Source organism: Stegodyphus dumicola, chromosome 7 (genome assembly GCF_044657685.1).
Source record: "Stegodyphus dumicola isolate Sdum_Otavi_A_Nest chromosome 7, ASM4465768v1".
Lineage (NCBI taxonomy): Eukaryota > Metazoa > Arthropoda > Arachnida > Araneae > Eresidae > Stegodyphus > Stegodyphus dumicola.
In genome coordinates this window covers 208,391,042-208,407,910 of record NC_140774.1, presented here as the reverse complement: position 1 = coordinate 208,407,910, position 16,869 = coordinate 208,391,042, and the positions used below count along the sequence as shown (strand labels likewise).

Genomic DNA, 16,869 nt, shown 5'->3' with positions numbered 1-16,869 from the left:
TTCTAATTGGAATTTTATCCTTTTCAGGTGTTGAAAAAGGTGCTTGGATTTAAAAAAGATTTCGATGATTTCCTGATGAGGGAAGCAGATGCCCTGCTGGATGCAGGTAATTAATAGTAATTTTTTTTGGCATATGTGGTAATTTAATGTTTAATATAGTGTCATTTTCTTCTTTTTTAACTCGATATTTAGTGTATTGTTTTCTATCTGGCATCTTGAATGCATTTTAATATGCGTTTTTGTTGATCATATTTTGTTAATCATACAGAAAAGCTGATGATACAGATAAAGTATTGACAATTTAAAATAAATTTCTGTTTTGAATTGTTTATAATTTTGGTTTTAATTAATTAATTAATTTTTTAAATGAAGTGCCTTTCCCAAGAATCTATTTCTTTGTTAGATTCCATGTTAATGTTAATTTTTTGTTGAATATGCATTTTTGTTAAACACGCGTCATACATACAGGAAAGATTGATTTTTTTTTTTTTTTTTTTATTTAAAGGAAAGGGACCTTATCATCAGGAAAGAGAACCAGAAGAGGAGGATGAGGTAATTTTTCAATTAATATTTTTCTAAAGCATATATATCTAAAAAATTCATGAGTTTTGACTTATTTTAAACATTCAAAGTATATTTTAATTGCTGCAGCTGTATTTTTAGCAAGGAAAAACTTGGTACTTTTTACAAGTATTGTATTTAGGAAATCCTTAGTAGATTTATTATTCATTTTACTATGAAGACTTAAACTAAAAAAAATTTCTATTTTTATAAAACAGGAATATTAGTAGTTCTTAAATACCATAATCTTACCTAAGCAGTTTCTCTTTTCAAATTTTAAAGAAAATTTAGCTTACATTTCTCATGATTTTAAGGCTTTAGCAGCATATACGAGGGCTATCCAGAAAGTAGATTACGTTTTGGAATAAAAAAATAAACAAAGTATAGGAAACAAATTTTATTATATACAGATGAAAGCCACACTCAAATACTACTTTTCTACATAGTCACCATACAAATTAAGGCATTTATCGTAGCGATGTACGAGCTTGGAAATTCCTTCGTCGAAAAATTCGGCCGCCTGCGCCTTCAACCACTTCGTTACCTCTTCTTGCCTTCCATCTTGCACAAAACTTGTGGTAACCAAGCTTTTCGCTGATGATTTCATGCAACAAACTTCGCGAAATTTGTGGAAAACTCAAAGAAAGTTCCATTATTGTGAAATTTCGATTTTCACGGACTTTAGCATCGACTTTTTCGAGAAGTTCGGCGGTCACTATGCTGGGTCTCCCACTTCGATCTTCGTCGTGAACATTGGTTCGGCCATTTTGAAATCTTATGACCCACTGACGCACTCCACCTTCAGTGATAATGTTGTCCCCATACACTTCACGAAGCTGCCGATAGATTTCTATCAGTTTACAGTTTTTTGCAGTCAGAAACCTTATTACTGAGCGCACCTTGCAGCTCGCGGGATTTTCAATTAACGCAGACATTTCAAACCATCACAGTATCTGAACGGAGCACAGCACGAACCTCTCACTAGCACGGCTAGATGCAGACTGAGCTGCGCAACGCTGTGACCCCAAGATGGCCGCGCTAGCCCCGCCCCTAGCGGACACAGACGGAAACGTAATCTACTTCCTGGATGGCCCTCGTATTTTGCTTTAATGTCAATTCTCATGCACTTGTGGTCAGATGCTGGTTGTACGCACAGTTGTATATGCTGGTTGTATGCACAGTTGAAATTTTTAGTACTGGCAAGTACATTAATCTTCAACACTATTTCATTTTTGTAAAAATCTCTCTCTCGGTGAACAGAAAACTAGTGTCGTAACTGTAAATGTTGTTTAGAAACCTGAAGCATCCTTAATGGGGATTTCTACCTAGCTGCAGGTAGTTTGAGGCTAAAATACTACATGGTACCTTTGTTTTATAGACTCCATAGAACGTCTTGTTTTATCGAAAATAGTGCTTTTCAGTGGTATGGTAATAATGCTGTACAATATACAGTACACTCCCGATTATCCGCGGAATTGGGTGGCGCGGCCGCCACGGATAATCCGAAAAAAGCTGAAAACGGGAATAGCAAAAGAGAAAACAGTCATTCCAACTTTGAAAAATCGTTTTATGTGCAGTAAAATGTAAAATAAACAGCAGTAAATGTTTAACTAACGCTTAATATTTTAGTATATTACTCAAAACTAACCTAAAATGCATTTTGTTAATGAAAACAGAAAAGTGCTTTGTATACTTACGAGAGGCGTCAAGGATACACAGAAAAATTAATACATATGTACTGTTCTAATACTGTAATGTATTATGTATTTACATAAGCATAACTGTAAAACTACATCTTTTTGAAGAAATCAGTTATTTATGTATCTGAACTTTTAGGGAATATATTTCAGAATCAAATGTATCATTGTCAGTTCCATTTAATTAAAATTCTGAGGTCTTTCGTGTGGATAAGTTCTTCATAATGTAGCATAGTATAACACAATGCAGTGGTTTATGTAGTCTAAGAACTTAGCCCTAAAGATGTGTAAATAAGTCAATCCTAATGAAGTCTATGCCACACCTGAATACTTTAATTATTAATTTGTAATGACTGACACAATGAGTCGTATGTGGAACTGCCTTTCTCAAAAGACTTCATGAAAGATATGAAGGGTATTTTTTTATTATTTAGTGTTAATAAAAAGATGTTTGTAGGTATTCTGTTGTAATATCTTATTTGACATTTGTTATTGCTGCACTGATCTTATAGATACATATCTGATGCCTTTTAATTTGATTCTGCACAATGTTTTTCGATTTTAAGCACGCAGAATTCCAAATGTGTAATGCTGTTTGAATGCTTAATGAAGCTATTGTGAGGTCAGGAAATATAGAACAAAAAAACTGTATCAAAAGTACATCCCATTCATCAGACTCCTGTTTTCATTCTCCTTTCAAAGTCCGATGGACATAGCTCAGGACAAATGCACACAAAGCTGTTTAAAAAAACTCAAAAATTCACATCCAGCAATGCAGAACTTTTCATAATTTATATTAGTTTTTACTTAATGTCAGTATCTCATAAAAGTTGGCATACTGCTTTCTCAAGATTTTTGACATCCAATTGTAAATGTAAAAAACATTTTTAATATGTGCAATAACTGTTGAAAATTTCTAAATATATTTGTTACTTTTGCAGGTTATAGCATGGCCTCTGAATCTTCTACCTCCTGCTCTATGGTCCGAAGTAAGTTTTCTGCATCGTCAGATATATATATTATAAGAAGAACAATTAAATATTCATAAATTCAGAATCTGATTGATGTTTTTAATTCATAATTTAACTAATGTTTTCCTCAAGATTTGACTTAGCTTTTTTATCAGTAGTCAGCTTAGTGTAAGAGCTTTTAGTAGACATCAGTGCTTAGTCATAATTTCCAAGCTGAAGATAAGTCTCGTTTATTGGAAGCATTATATTGTTATGTTAATGTTTAAACAATGTAACGTTCTTTATGGTTATTGCAAGGAATCATTTCTTTTTAATAGAAGGTAATTTTGAGGTGTGTTCTTTATAGTGTTGCATGAGTTCTTTATAGTGTTGCATAGTTTAGCAAAATGTAGCAGTAAAAAATATAAAATAATAGCCTAGAAATTTCCTCTTATTTCTTTTTTTTATAAGGAATGCATAATTTTCCTAAATAGAAATATGTGAAAAAAAATTTACATTTTTAAATATATAGTCTTTTACATTTAAAAATGACAAAAGAGGAATATTTGGGTTATTTACAACATTTTTTTAAGTGGAAGTATCTATATCTGTGATAAACAGACAAGCAGTTGTGCAAGCAAAGACCAGGGAAGAAGTTTTGCTAGATTTTTTGATAGAATTTTTACAACAGAATCTTATGTGCAGGTTGGCTTATATTTGGAAATTTTGGTACTCTGTTAAATGATTGCTGCTGTTCCTTTAAGTATTGTTTTCTTGCACTTTTTCCAGTGTTGCAATAATAACAATTCTATTTTCTGTTGTCATGTATTTTCATCTAGTAAATATTTCATACATCGAATACTCTATATTTCATAATTTCATTTCTTGTGTTATTGTGGACTTTAATATTTTACCGATATTTATTAAAAATTATGAGTTTAAATAAATATAGGTAAAATATTGAATTTTACTCTTGTTTTATTTTCTTTTGTCATTTAGAAACATTTTTTCCATGCCATTCTTTTAGAAAAAGTAGCTCAGTTTTGGGAAATGACAATACAGATGTGTGGTTTTATGATCGATGGCTAGTTATCCTTATGACATGAAAATGCTTTTTTAAAATTTTTGAAAAAATAATAAAAATTTTGAAATAAATTTTGTTTACTTTTGAATAGAAGCACAATATGCACATAAATGACACATAGGGTACCATTTTTGTTTGGAATCTGAAATCTTAGGGAATAAACTTAGGGGAGTCTACTGTGAGAGGATGATAGAGGAAAACATTTGCTTGGGTATCATTGTATCATACACCAAGAACAGCTATGTGCGAAAGAACTAGGATTTGACCGCCTAATGAAAGTAGTGAGCGATGTAATCAATTTTATTCCCTCATATGCTTTTTAAACCACAATCAATTTAAGGAAATCCTAGAACACACAGATGCATCACATAGTGATCTCATTTATTGCTCTGAAGTACGATGGTTGAGCCGTAGAGAAGCTTTGAAAATGCTTGCTGATTTGATTGATGAAATAATACAGTCAAAAGTTGTTAATCCGGACTCGTCGGGACTTCGGCCATTCCGGATTATAAATCATCAGTTTAAATCTGGTAAGATGGCATGCAGATATTATAAAATTAAAAATATGAAACTGTAATTTATGAAATAAAGAACAATTATGATCTAAAGGGTATCTTTCTCAAAAGACAGAAAGGAAGTCTTCACGAAAGACATGAAGGGTATCTTTCCAGATTACTTAGTGTTAATAAAAAGATCTTTGTAGGTCTTTTATTGTAATACCTTATTGACACTTATTATTGCTGCACTGATCTCATAGATGCATGTCTGATAGTTCTTAATTTGATTCCGCATGTTATTTAGCACGTTTTTCGAATGCAGAATGCATGCAGAATTCCAGATGTGTAATGCTATTTGAATGCTTAAACACAGAACAACAAAATAGTATCAAAAGCAATGTGTCATTCATCAGACTTCATTTCTCATTCTCCTTTCAAAATCCAATGGACATTGCTCAGGACAAATGCACACAAAGCTGTTTAAAAAACTCAAAAATTCACATCCAGCAACATAGAATGTTTTTGTAATTTATATTCGTTTTTACTTGTATTTGTATACTTTTACTTTGTATGTGAATATCGCGTACTGCTTTCTCAATATTTTTGCCATCTGAGTGTAATTGTATGAAATGTTTGTAATATGTGCACTAACTATTGAAAGTTTCTCAATATGTTTGTTACTTTTACAGCGAGGGGCATCCGTTTTCCAACCACCTTGTCCACCTCCACGTACACCACCTTGTCCACCTAAGGTAAGTTTTGTTCATCTTCATATATATTATAAGAAGTACGATTAAGTATCTGTCAATTAAGGTTTTGAATGTTTTTAATTGATAATATAACTAAAGTTCTTAAGATTTGATATAACTTATCAGTAGAGATTTTTTATTAGTAGTCAGCTTAGCGTACGAGCTTTTAGTAGACATCTGTGCTTAGTTTTAATTTCCCATCTGAAATTAAGTCTTGTTTATTGGAAGTATTATTTTGTTAGGTTAATGTTTAAATATTGTAAAGTACAGTAACTCTTTTTATGGTTTTGCAAGGAATCATTCCTTTTATGGACATAATGAGTCATCCGTGGAACTGACTTTCTCATCCTCTACAGCTTTAATAACTGAAGACGAGAAAGATTAAGCACAAAATTGAATTAAAAAAGTATCAAAATACTTTGTTTAGAATTTGAGAGAAAATATATTTGCTAAAAATTTTGAAATTAATTTAATTTACTTTTGAATAGAATCCCAATATAACAACATTGATGTAAATGACACATAGAGTATCATTTTTGTGTGGAATCTGAAATTTTAGCAGATAAATTTCAAAAGTAATAAATCTTTAGTCAATTCTATTTAATTCATTATTTTGGGGTCTTAAGTTCTACATAATATAGTATAGTATAACAAAATTTGACATGCATGGCTCAACGTAAATGCACACAAAACTTTTGAACTCGAAAAATTCACTTCCAGCAACTACTAATTTATTCATACTTTATGTTAGTTTTACGTCAGGTCAATATACTCATAAAACTTGCATGCAGCAATCTCTAGATTTTGATATGTGATTGTAAATGTAATAAAAGTTTTTAATATGTGCACTATTTATTCTGTTAGTTGTTTCTAAGTATATTTGTTACTTTTATAGGGCAATAGGAAGAAGCGGAAGAGGGCAGAGTCTCCTGTCCCAATGCCTCAAGTAAGTTATTTTTTGCAGCAGAATTGGAAGTAAATGATGGTTCTAATATGGTAGCATTTTAGACACCTTGTATTTAATGAGAACGATATTTTTTTACATATTTCATAACACACTCTTAATGCCAAAAATTGTTTGACAAAATATATTAAACACACCAATGTGAATTTGAATTTTTGACACTAAAACTGCATTAATCTTCAATACTATTCCATTTTTTATATAAATATCTCTCTGGGTGACCACAAAAGTAGAGTTTAACTGTAAATGTTGTTTATAAACCTGAAGCATCATTAATAGGGATTTCTACAAATCTGTGCATTTGAGTCTAAACTGCTAGATGCTAAATTTTTTTCTTTAGAATCCATACAGCATCTCATTTTATCCAAAATAAGTGCATTTCTACAGTATGTTAATATGTAGTAAGGCAGATCCTTAAGAAGTAATTATTTTTCCACAATATTTATTCTGCTTATATTTTTTACATTGTAAATGTTTCTATATATTGGACACAGCATATTTTGAAAAATATTGTTGACTATACAAAACTAAATCTTAAGAATTTCCATCATACCTTGAACATGCTTATCTCGAAGTTTATGCAATCATGTTTTTAACTGCAATTAAAAACTGCAGAATTCTATGTGGTGGGAGATTTCAAAATGTTGCTTTTATAGATTGTAATAGTTTACCGATATTTATTTAAAATTTTGAATTCATTTCTGTTATTTAGTTTTGTGATCCAGACATGTGTTTTGCATACCATTCTTTTAGTAAAAGAAACTCAGTTTTTGAAATGGCCATACAAATGTGTGATTTTATGATTTATGGGCAGTTACCATTATGACATCAAAATGCTTTTCTAAACTTTGAGAGAAATTAAATTTAATAAATTTTTTAAATTTCATTTACTTTCAAATAGAATCTCAACATAGCAGCATAAATATAAATGACATGCTGTAATCTCAAGGTTTTGATATGTGATTGTAAATGTGAGAAATATTTGTAATATGTGCACTAGCTATTCTAATAGTTGTTTCTAAATACATTTGTTACTTTTATAGGGCAACAAAAAGAAAAGCAGGATTTTCTCCACACCATCCACCTCCTCATATCCGGGTCCATCATTCGGTGGAGAAGCAAGCAAAATGCCTTTTTGGCATCCCCCCGAACAAAGTGATGTTATGAGGTTTTTGTTTGGGGATCATTTGGCATCCCTGTGTGAGGAGCGCCCGAGGCAGCATACTCCCCGCTCGCTACACCCCCTTGCTCCCCGCTCGCTACACCACTGCCATCATTCCCGTCCCAAGTAAGTTTTGTACATCTTCATATATATTGTTTACAACAGAACTAGAATTAAATAATTGTTTTAGTCATGATAGTTCCATTCCAGATAACTTATATAAAAGATTTTATTTCTTATTTAAAAGCTTTGTTACAGCGAGTCATCAGGGCAGTGATGAGGTCCCAGTTGAGGTCCCAGTGACCAGGGCACAAAGTTAGGTCCCTGGGACGAGGGCATCATTAATTTTAAGACAAATTTAATTAAATTTAATTTTATGTAATTTAATTTGCTTCATATTTTTCAATTTTTAATGGAAACATTTCGAGTTTTTATGTACTTTTGCGTTGCCGCGAAGTGAGAATTGAATTGAATGAGAAATATATCTCAAATTGAAGGAATTCAGTTTAAATGATATGTAGCAAAAAATGTGTATACTGTAATATGCTATATGAGAAAGTCATTTGGTGTCCACATCAGAATTTCTTATGGGGATTTTCCTTAAATAGAAAAGGCAGAAAAATGTATAGAATGTTATATTTTGTAAGTTATAATGTTTTATATTTAAAAAGGCCAAAACATGAATATTTGGGTCAAAATATTTTTGTAACTGGAAGTATGTATATCTGTGGTAAACGTTGTGCAGGTAAAGGCCAGGGAAGGAATTTTGCTGTTTTTGTCATGTAACTTGATTTATGATGCAATTTGCACATATGTGTCTTCAGTTTTGATTGTGTTTTTACAAAAAATCTTGGCCTATCTACAGGTTGGCTTATACACTGGTTATCATAAATTAAGGAAAAATCACAAAAATAGCGATAACTCCCTCAAAAATAAGCCAAACCGTGTAAAATTTGCAAAAATAAGCCAAACCATGTAAAATTTGAATGTGTTGCCGAGTAAAACTGCGATATGCAAATTAGTGGTGCTGCTTTCGGAATACCTCATCTGCGAGGAGCATAAAAGTCCATGTTTGAGAGCAAGCCCACATATTTCACTGTGACAGTGACATCAGAAATCTGAGATAGCCAATTCGTAACAATGACCTCCAGGCATCGTCTGCCTGCAGAACTGCGATGGAGAGCCATTGGGAGACTAGAGGCAGGACAAAGTCAAACAAAAGTGGCCAGATGGTTAAATGTGAGTCCTTCTGTGGTTCATAGACTTTGGAGGCAATTTCAAACCACAGATTCGGCATCTAGGAGGTTCAGCCAAGGACGGCCAACTGCTACGACGAGCGCCGATGACCGATATTCGACATTATGTGCAAGCAGGAATAGAACCGCTACTCCGACTCTTCTTAGATCCTCCCTTGCTGCAGACACCGGAAGGTTGGCGTCAACGTCAACTGTGCGTAGAAGGCTTCACGAAGGTGGTCTGTATGCGAGGCGAACAACTATTTGCGTGCCGCTCACGTCTTGCCATAGGAGGAACCGTTTTCAGTGGTCACTACAACATGTCCACTGGAAGCTTGATCAATGGAGGGCGGTTTTCTTTACGGATGAGTCCAGGTTTAGTCTGGAAAGGGATAGTAGGCGTTATTTGATATGGAGAGAACCTAGAACCCATTATCTGTCAAACGTCAGTGAAAGAGATGCATACGGAAGGGGCAGTGTCTATGTTTGGGATGGCATCTTTTTGGGTGGACACACAGACTTCCATGTCTTTACAAGGGGAACCGTGAATGCTCAGATTTATAGAGATGAAACCTTGATGATTATGTGCGCCCATATTCTGAGGCAATAGGTGATGCTTTCCTGTTGCAGGACGACAACGCAAGACCACACAGGGCTCACATCATAGATGATTATCTTCAACAGGAAACAATTATGCGCATGGATTGGCCAGCTCAATCCCCGGGCTTGAATCCTATCGAGCACATATGTGATGCTTTAGGGAGACATCTAGCTGCTCTCAATCTGCCCCCTCAGACTCTTGTCGCGCTTGCAACTGCTTTGTAAGAGCAATGGCTCTCGCTTCCTATGGAAATGATAGACCACATAATTGAAAGCATCACACATCGCTGTATTGCTTCTAGAGGCGATCATATTCCATACTGAAGGCATAGCAAACTGACATCTTCGATTTGTTCATTTTATATGTGTACTAATTTCTATACTACCATATTTGTCTGATAATTTCTTTTTATGTTATTTGATACCTTACTATGTATTGTATATTGTGAGTAAGTTTCATTAAATTCTACATGTAACATTTTCAGTAATCATGATTTTTTTAATTTTTCCTTATTTATGATAAACCAGTGTATTTGGAAATGTTTGGTAGTCTGTTAAATGGTTACTGCTGTTGCTTTATGTATTGTTTTCTTGCTCTCATTTCACTGTTGCAATAGCAATTCTACTTTCTGTTGTCATTTATTTTTGCTTAGTAACTATTTCATATATCATATAATCTGTATTTCGTACAATATTTCATAATTTCATTTCTTCTAGTATTGTCATGGAATTGCTGAATTGTGTCTGGTTGTAAGGAGTTTTCCATTAAAAAAACGTTCTTAATAAAGTTAGGAGGGAAATATATTATTTTGCATATGTGCACACGAATGTTTCTCCAGGGTTTGTACGGTCCTTAAGAGTCCTTAAAAGTTCTTAATTTCAACCAAATTTGGCAAGAAGTCTTTAATTTTAATCATCTGAAATTTGTCGGTTTTCAGGACTGCCATTTTGAATGTGAAATAGTACTTTGAATAAATATTTTGGCCTTTCACTGAGATATATAGTTATCTTTTGAATGGGTGAATAGGTTCATGGATTATAATTTGTTCCTATTTCTAATATAAACGGTGGGATACTCAAGTTTCTAAGCAAGAAGTGAAACGCATGCTTTTTGAAATTATTTCATTTTTTCTAATGAAGAGCTCTAAACAACTTTTTATGTTTGGGAATGTGAATTCTTAATTGAACGGTTCCAAGTTTGGCGACTTATGAACATTTTGTCGATTTTAAGATTATTTTCTGTAGAAAACTTTTAATTCGGAAATTTGGTAATTTTTCGACGATATTTTTTTAAAATATATCATTGATGAATTTCATTGAAATAATGCTAATATATTGAAATTGTATTTAAAAAATAACATTAAAATGAAACATTTGTATTTTTTGCTATCATATAAAGTGACAATACTTTTGATTATAGCAACTTATTATGCAATATTTTGAATCTGAAAAATTAACAAGACAATAAATGCTTTCCGCTTTAGAACCCATGTAGTCCAGTTTTCTCTATAAAATTGATTTTATACTTTTTCCCTCTGATTTTTTTTTTTCAAAATATTTCTGCCTTTTTAATGTTACAGAATTGGCAAGGGTAATATTTCTTTAGGATTTTAGACATTGCAACTTGAAAAGTTTAGAAGGATTTGGATATATGCACATAGAAAAAGAGATCGGTCACATTTCGCTTTGTGCTGGTATCTGTGCAATTCCTATTTCATTAAAATTAAGAACACTTTCATGTAGAATTTTATTGAAAACTAAAACATTTTTATTGTGATCGCAAAGAGGTGGCACATGTTAAATGATTCGCAGGCACCCAGTTGCCCGTGGCTGTCATACAGTTATCTCAAGGTTTTTACTTCCCTGTACGAAGTAAAAAGGAAGTAATCACGAAAATTTTCAGGCAACATATTTCAACGAAAATATCCCATTTTGACCTCTTTCAAATGCAATTTAACAATGTATTTCCGTGATATCTGTATGTAAGGACAGAATAAAACACTCTTTTCCTTCAAAAAAATTATAAAACTGCTTTAAAATGAATTCTGAAGAGAATTTTTCGTTGCTTCTGTACGTACATATGTATCTCGCATAACTCAAAAACGAGTAGCCTCAGAACGTTGAAATTTTGTATATAGGACTGCTATAACATGTAGATGTGCATCTCGTATTTTGGTTGCAATCAGCCGCAACAAATGTATATAAATATATTTATATATATATCCACTCTGTTACCCGGCTCAGTGATCTCAGTTTCTTTACTCTTATATGTTTGTAAATTATACATTATTTGCTTTAAAAATGATTGAATTATGTTGTTCTTATCTTCCGGTTAAAGTTTTTATGCCTTGAGTAAATCTGCATGCAATATTTTTAGAATTATCAACAATTTTAAAATTGTTTAAGTGCCATTGCTTGTTTACATTTGAAACAGCAGGTTAGTGGATTTGTTGCCAATCTAGAGAAACTTAGCTTCGCAACAACAAAGATAACGCCTTCATTTATTATTGCGAATTAAATCATGCTTAATCCTTTCTATAATTTTTTCGAGGAAATAAGTTTTTAAGATTTACTTCGTAATTTTTAATATAGATATTTTGAGTTTTTATGTATTTTTGCCTTCTCGTGAAGTGAGAACTGAATTAATTGAATGAGAAATACTCAATCGTCTGTGAAAAACTGTTTCTTTTTTGTTTTGTTTGCTTAATTTATTTTATACGTCATTCTAGCTTTACTATAGTATTTGAATAGAACATGTGGCAACGATTAGATAATTCTTTAAATGATATAAATTTTGTGCATTCTGAGTTATACTATGAACGAAATATAATACTGTTAAGTAAATCTAGCGCCAGAGTGTTGCTATGGTAAACAAAGTGAATTTTAAAGAATGCATTTATTCTATTGTGGTTCATGCGCTGTCGGCGAAGTAAGTTTAATTCAATCTAGTAAGTTTAAATGAAATGTAAGAAAAAATGCGTATAATTTAAGATTCCGTACAAGGAAGTCATGTGGTGTACACATCATATTTTTTATAATTTGTAAATGTGAGAAATAGTTGTAATATGTGCACTAACTATTGAAAGTTTCTAAATATATTTGTTACTTTTACAGTGTGTGGCATCCCCAACTTCTGCATCCCCTCCTTCACCTCCTTGCCTGCCTGAAGTAAGTTTTGTGTATCTTTATATATATTTAAAAAAGAATGATTAAATATCTCCAGGTTTTGATATGTGATTGCAAATGTTAGAAATGTTTATAATATGTGCAGTAACTATTCTGTTAGTTGTTTCTAAATATATTTCCTACTTTTATAGGACAATAGGAAGAAGCGGAAGAGGACAGAGTCTCCTGTCCCAATGCCTCAAGTAAGTTATTTTTTGCAGCAGAATTGGAAGTAAATGGTGGTTCTAATCTGGCAGCATTTTAGACACCTTTTATTTAATGAGAACGATATTTTTTTTTTTACATATTTCACAACACACTCTTAATGCCCAAAATTGTTTGACAAAATATATTAAACACACCAATGTGAATTTGAATTTTTGACACTAAAACTGCATTAATCTTCAATACTATTCCATTTTTTGTATAAATATCTCTCTGTGTGACCACAAAAGTAGAGTTTAACTGTACATGTTGTTTAGAAACCTGAAGCATCATTAATGGGGATTTCTACAAATTTGTGTGTCTAAACTGCTAGATGCTAAATTTTTTTCTTTAGAATCCATACAGCATCTCATTTTATCCAAAATAAGTGCATTTCTACAGTATGTTAATATGTAGTAAGGTTCTGCAAATGTATGCAGATCCTTAAGAAGTAATTATTTTTCCACAATATTTATTCTGTTTATATTTCCATTGTAAAAGTTTACATATATTGTATTTCACAACATATTTTGAAAAATAATGTTGGCTATACGAAACTAAATCTTAACAATTTCCATCATATCTTGAACATACTTATCTCGAAGATTATGGAATCATGTTTTTAACTGTAATTAAAAACTGCATAATTCTATGTGGTGGGAGTTTTCAAAATGTTGCTTTTATAGATTCTAATAGTTTAACATTATTTATTTAAAATTATGAATTCATTTGTTTTATTTAGTTTTGTGATTCAGGTATGTATTTTGCATGCCATTCTCTTAGTAAAAGAAACTCAGTTTTGAAATGGCAGTACAAATGTGTGATTTTATGATTTGTAGGCAGTTACCATTATGACATCAAAATGCTTTTCGAAAATTGAGAAAGTAAATTTAATAAAATTTTGAAATTTCATTTACTTTCAAACAGAATCTTAATATAGCAGCATAAACATAAATGACATGCTGTAATCTCAAGGTTTTCATATGTAATTATAAATGTAAGAAATATTTGTAATATGTGCGTTAAGTATTCTTATAGTTGTGTCTAAATATATTTGTTACTTTTATAGGGCAACAGGAAGAAGAGGAAGAGGGTGGAGTCTTTGAGCCCAGTGCCTCAAGTAAGTTTTTTCAACAGAATTGAACGTAAATGATGGTTCTAATCCGGTAGCATTTTAGGCTCCTTGTATTTAATGATAACGATATTTTTTTACGTATTTCACAACACAGTATACTAAAGCAAGTCTCTTTCATTCAAATGCGAAAAATTGTACGACAAAATATGATTAAATATGCCAATGCAAACTGATGGCACAGATGATATTTGCAATGGCGGGAAACTTTTCTTAAAAACCTGATATTTATAATTCTATATGTATGCTATAACTGTCATAAAATAGTTACGTTTTCTATTGTTGTCGTGTTGGTGTGAAGTTGGCATGTAGATTATATTTTCTAAGAATTATGTACTTCTCATAAAAAAACACATTATACTAATACATAAAGAGAACACTTTATGAGATTAATCACAACAAGCCTTACACTGTTTATCAAAATCATAACAATCTCTCTAGATGCCAGACACATTTGTTAACTCAATCTTTTACAATCTAAGAAAAAATATCATTGTTGCCAAAACATTAAAACTTAAAATTATCCTTTATAAGCAAATACTGTGACATTGGAGGGTTATGAAATCTGTGGCTTTGATCAAGTTTCCCCCCCCCTTTATGTTTTTATGCTTCTTTCCCACAAACAAAAGCTTACTTAGTTAAGATATAATAATCTGCTTGCTAATAATAGAAAAAAGTTAATAAAATATTAGTAAATAGTGAAAACTTTTGCCAGCTTGTGAATGAATTGCCGTCTAATTTTAATTCTCAATGCCTCAATTTTAATTCTCAAAGGGTTGGTTACCTGGGTAACCAAAGAGCTGACAAACTATGTCCAGTTTTATTTATTGTATGCTGCCAAATTTTTTATTGTTTATGAATGAAACTTTTTGCTTGAATTTCCAAAGATTATATTTCTAATTAAAAATTTTTGTTTCAGCACTGCCCAGTCACGAGGTCGATGACGAGAGCTTGTGGGACAGGGATGCCATTTCGGGTAAGACAAATGAAATTTATGTTTTTTCATATTTTTCAATTTTTAATGAAGGAATTTTGAGTTTTTACATATTTTTCTCTTGTCACGGAGTGCGAACTGAATTAAATGAATGAAAATATATCTCAAATTTGAGGAATTAAGTATAAATTGAAATGCATTAAAAGTGTGTATAAATACTCCATACAAGAGAGTCGTGTTCACATCATATTATTTTTAATAAGGAATGCATCTGAAAGATTTAAAATTTGCACATATGTGTCTTCAATTTTGACTGAATTTTTGCAAAGTCTGGATTGTATGCAGGTCGGCTTATATTTGGAAATGTCTGGTACTATGTTAAATGATTGCTGCTGTTCTTTTAAGTATTGTTTTCTTGCTCTTATTTCAGTGTTGCAATAGCAATTATATTTTCTCAGTTATATAGTAAATGTTTCAAATGTCATATAATATATGTTTCGTACAGTATTTCAGAATTTCATTTCTTATAGTATTGTCATGGAATTATATTGTTGAAATGTGCCTGATCTTAAAGAAAGTTTTCCATCAAAAAAACGTTCTTAATTGCATTAAAAAAACATGACAGCGGTGTCTTTAGTGCAGATAGTAACCACCACCTAAATCCATTATTTTATGCCAATGTTTTGGTAGTTTTTCAAAACCTTTGGCCCAGAAACTTGATGACTGCGAGTCCAAAAACATATCAACTTCATTTTGACCTCCTGTGTGGAATGGAAAACAGCACCAGCAAGATGTAGCTGCAGTTGTAAAAAAAAAAAGGTCTGTGAAAGCTTGAAAATTCACATCCGGCAAAACGGAACTGTTTGATAATTTATATTAGTTTTTACTTGATTTCAGTATTTCATAAAAACTCTCATATTGCTTTTTCAAGATGTTTGACATCCGATTGTAAATTTTAAGGAATACTTGGAATATGTGTACTAAGTATTGACAGTTTCTAAGTATGTTTGTTTTGCTTTTACAGAATGTGGCATCAACTGTCCCACCTCCACCTCCTCCTCCACCTCCTCCTCCACCTCCTCCTCCATCTCCTCCACCTGCACCACCTTGCGCACTTAACGTAAGTTTTGTGAATTTTCATATATATTATAAAGAGAATGATTAAGTATCTGTCATTCAAATTCATAATTCAATTGAAGTTTTTCTTAAAATTTTATTTAACTTGGTTATTAGCTTTTTTTTATCAGTAGTCTGCTTAGTGTAGGAACTTTTATTAGACATCTGTTTTTAGTTTTAATTTACCAGTTGAAGTTAATGCCTTTTCGGGGAGCATTATATGTGTAAATGTTTAAATAATGTAAAAATAAAGTAACACCTTTTATGGTTATTGCAATGAATCATTTCTTTTTATAGAAGATAATTTTGAGACATTTATGGGTAAGTTCTTTATACTATAGCAAAATGTAGCAGTAAAGAAACATAAAATAATAGCCTCATAATTTCTTCTAAAGATGCATAAAAATGTCACTCCATAGGACTTACATCAAGTCAAGAAAATATCTCAGGTCAAGAAAATATCTTACACTGTTGTGAAGCTAGCTGTCAGCAGCTTGGAAAATGATTTAACTTTGTTCCATGTTCTAACAGAGTTTATGCCCCATATCAGACTTTAAGTGATGACTGACATAATGAGTTGTTCGCGGAACTGCCTTTCTCATCCTCTACAGTGTAATATTTAAAGAGTAGAAAAATTAAACATGAAAGACACGAAGGATATTTTTCTTGATTATTTACTGCTTATAAAAAAATCTATAGGTCTTTTTTCTGCACTGATCTCATGGATATATATCTGGTACCTCTTTAACACAATATATTTCAATTTAAAGCATGCAGAATTCCAGGTGTGTTTCCTATTTGAATGCTTCATGCTTAATT

General features: G+C 31.8%; 1 protein-coding gene across 1 annotated transcript in view; it reads left to right on the top strand.

Moving 5' to 3' along the window:
* The window catches only part of LOC118202395 (uncharacterized), a 66,546-nt gene extending 50,508 nt beyond the window's left edge, over positions 1-16,038 (top strand). Inside the window, exons 10-20 of the mRNA XM_085821300.1 lie at positions 28-106; positions 506-552; positions 3,200-3,247; positions 5,479-5,541; positions 6,434-6,484; positions 7,546-7,790; positions 12,614-12,667; positions 12,817-12,867; positions 13,938-13,988; positions 14,920-14,976; positions 15,959-16,038. Of these exons, the coding sequence (XP_085677426.1) occupies positions 28-106; positions 506-552; positions 3,200-3,247; positions 5,479-5,541; positions 6,434-6,484; positions 7,546-7,790; positions 12,614-12,667; positions 12,817-12,867; positions 13,938-13,974 (675 nt within the window). The 3' untranslated portion in view covers positions 13,975-13,988; positions 14,920-14,976; positions 15,959-16,038. The remainder of the gene's footprint in view (positions 1-27; positions 107-505; positions 553-3,199; positions 3,248-5,478; positions 5,542-6,433; positions 6,485-7,545; positions 7,791-12,613; positions 12,668-12,816; positions 12,868-13,937; positions 13,989-14,919; positions 14,977-15,958) is intronic.
* The last annotated feature ends 831 nt before the right edge of the window (positions 16,039-16,869 follow it).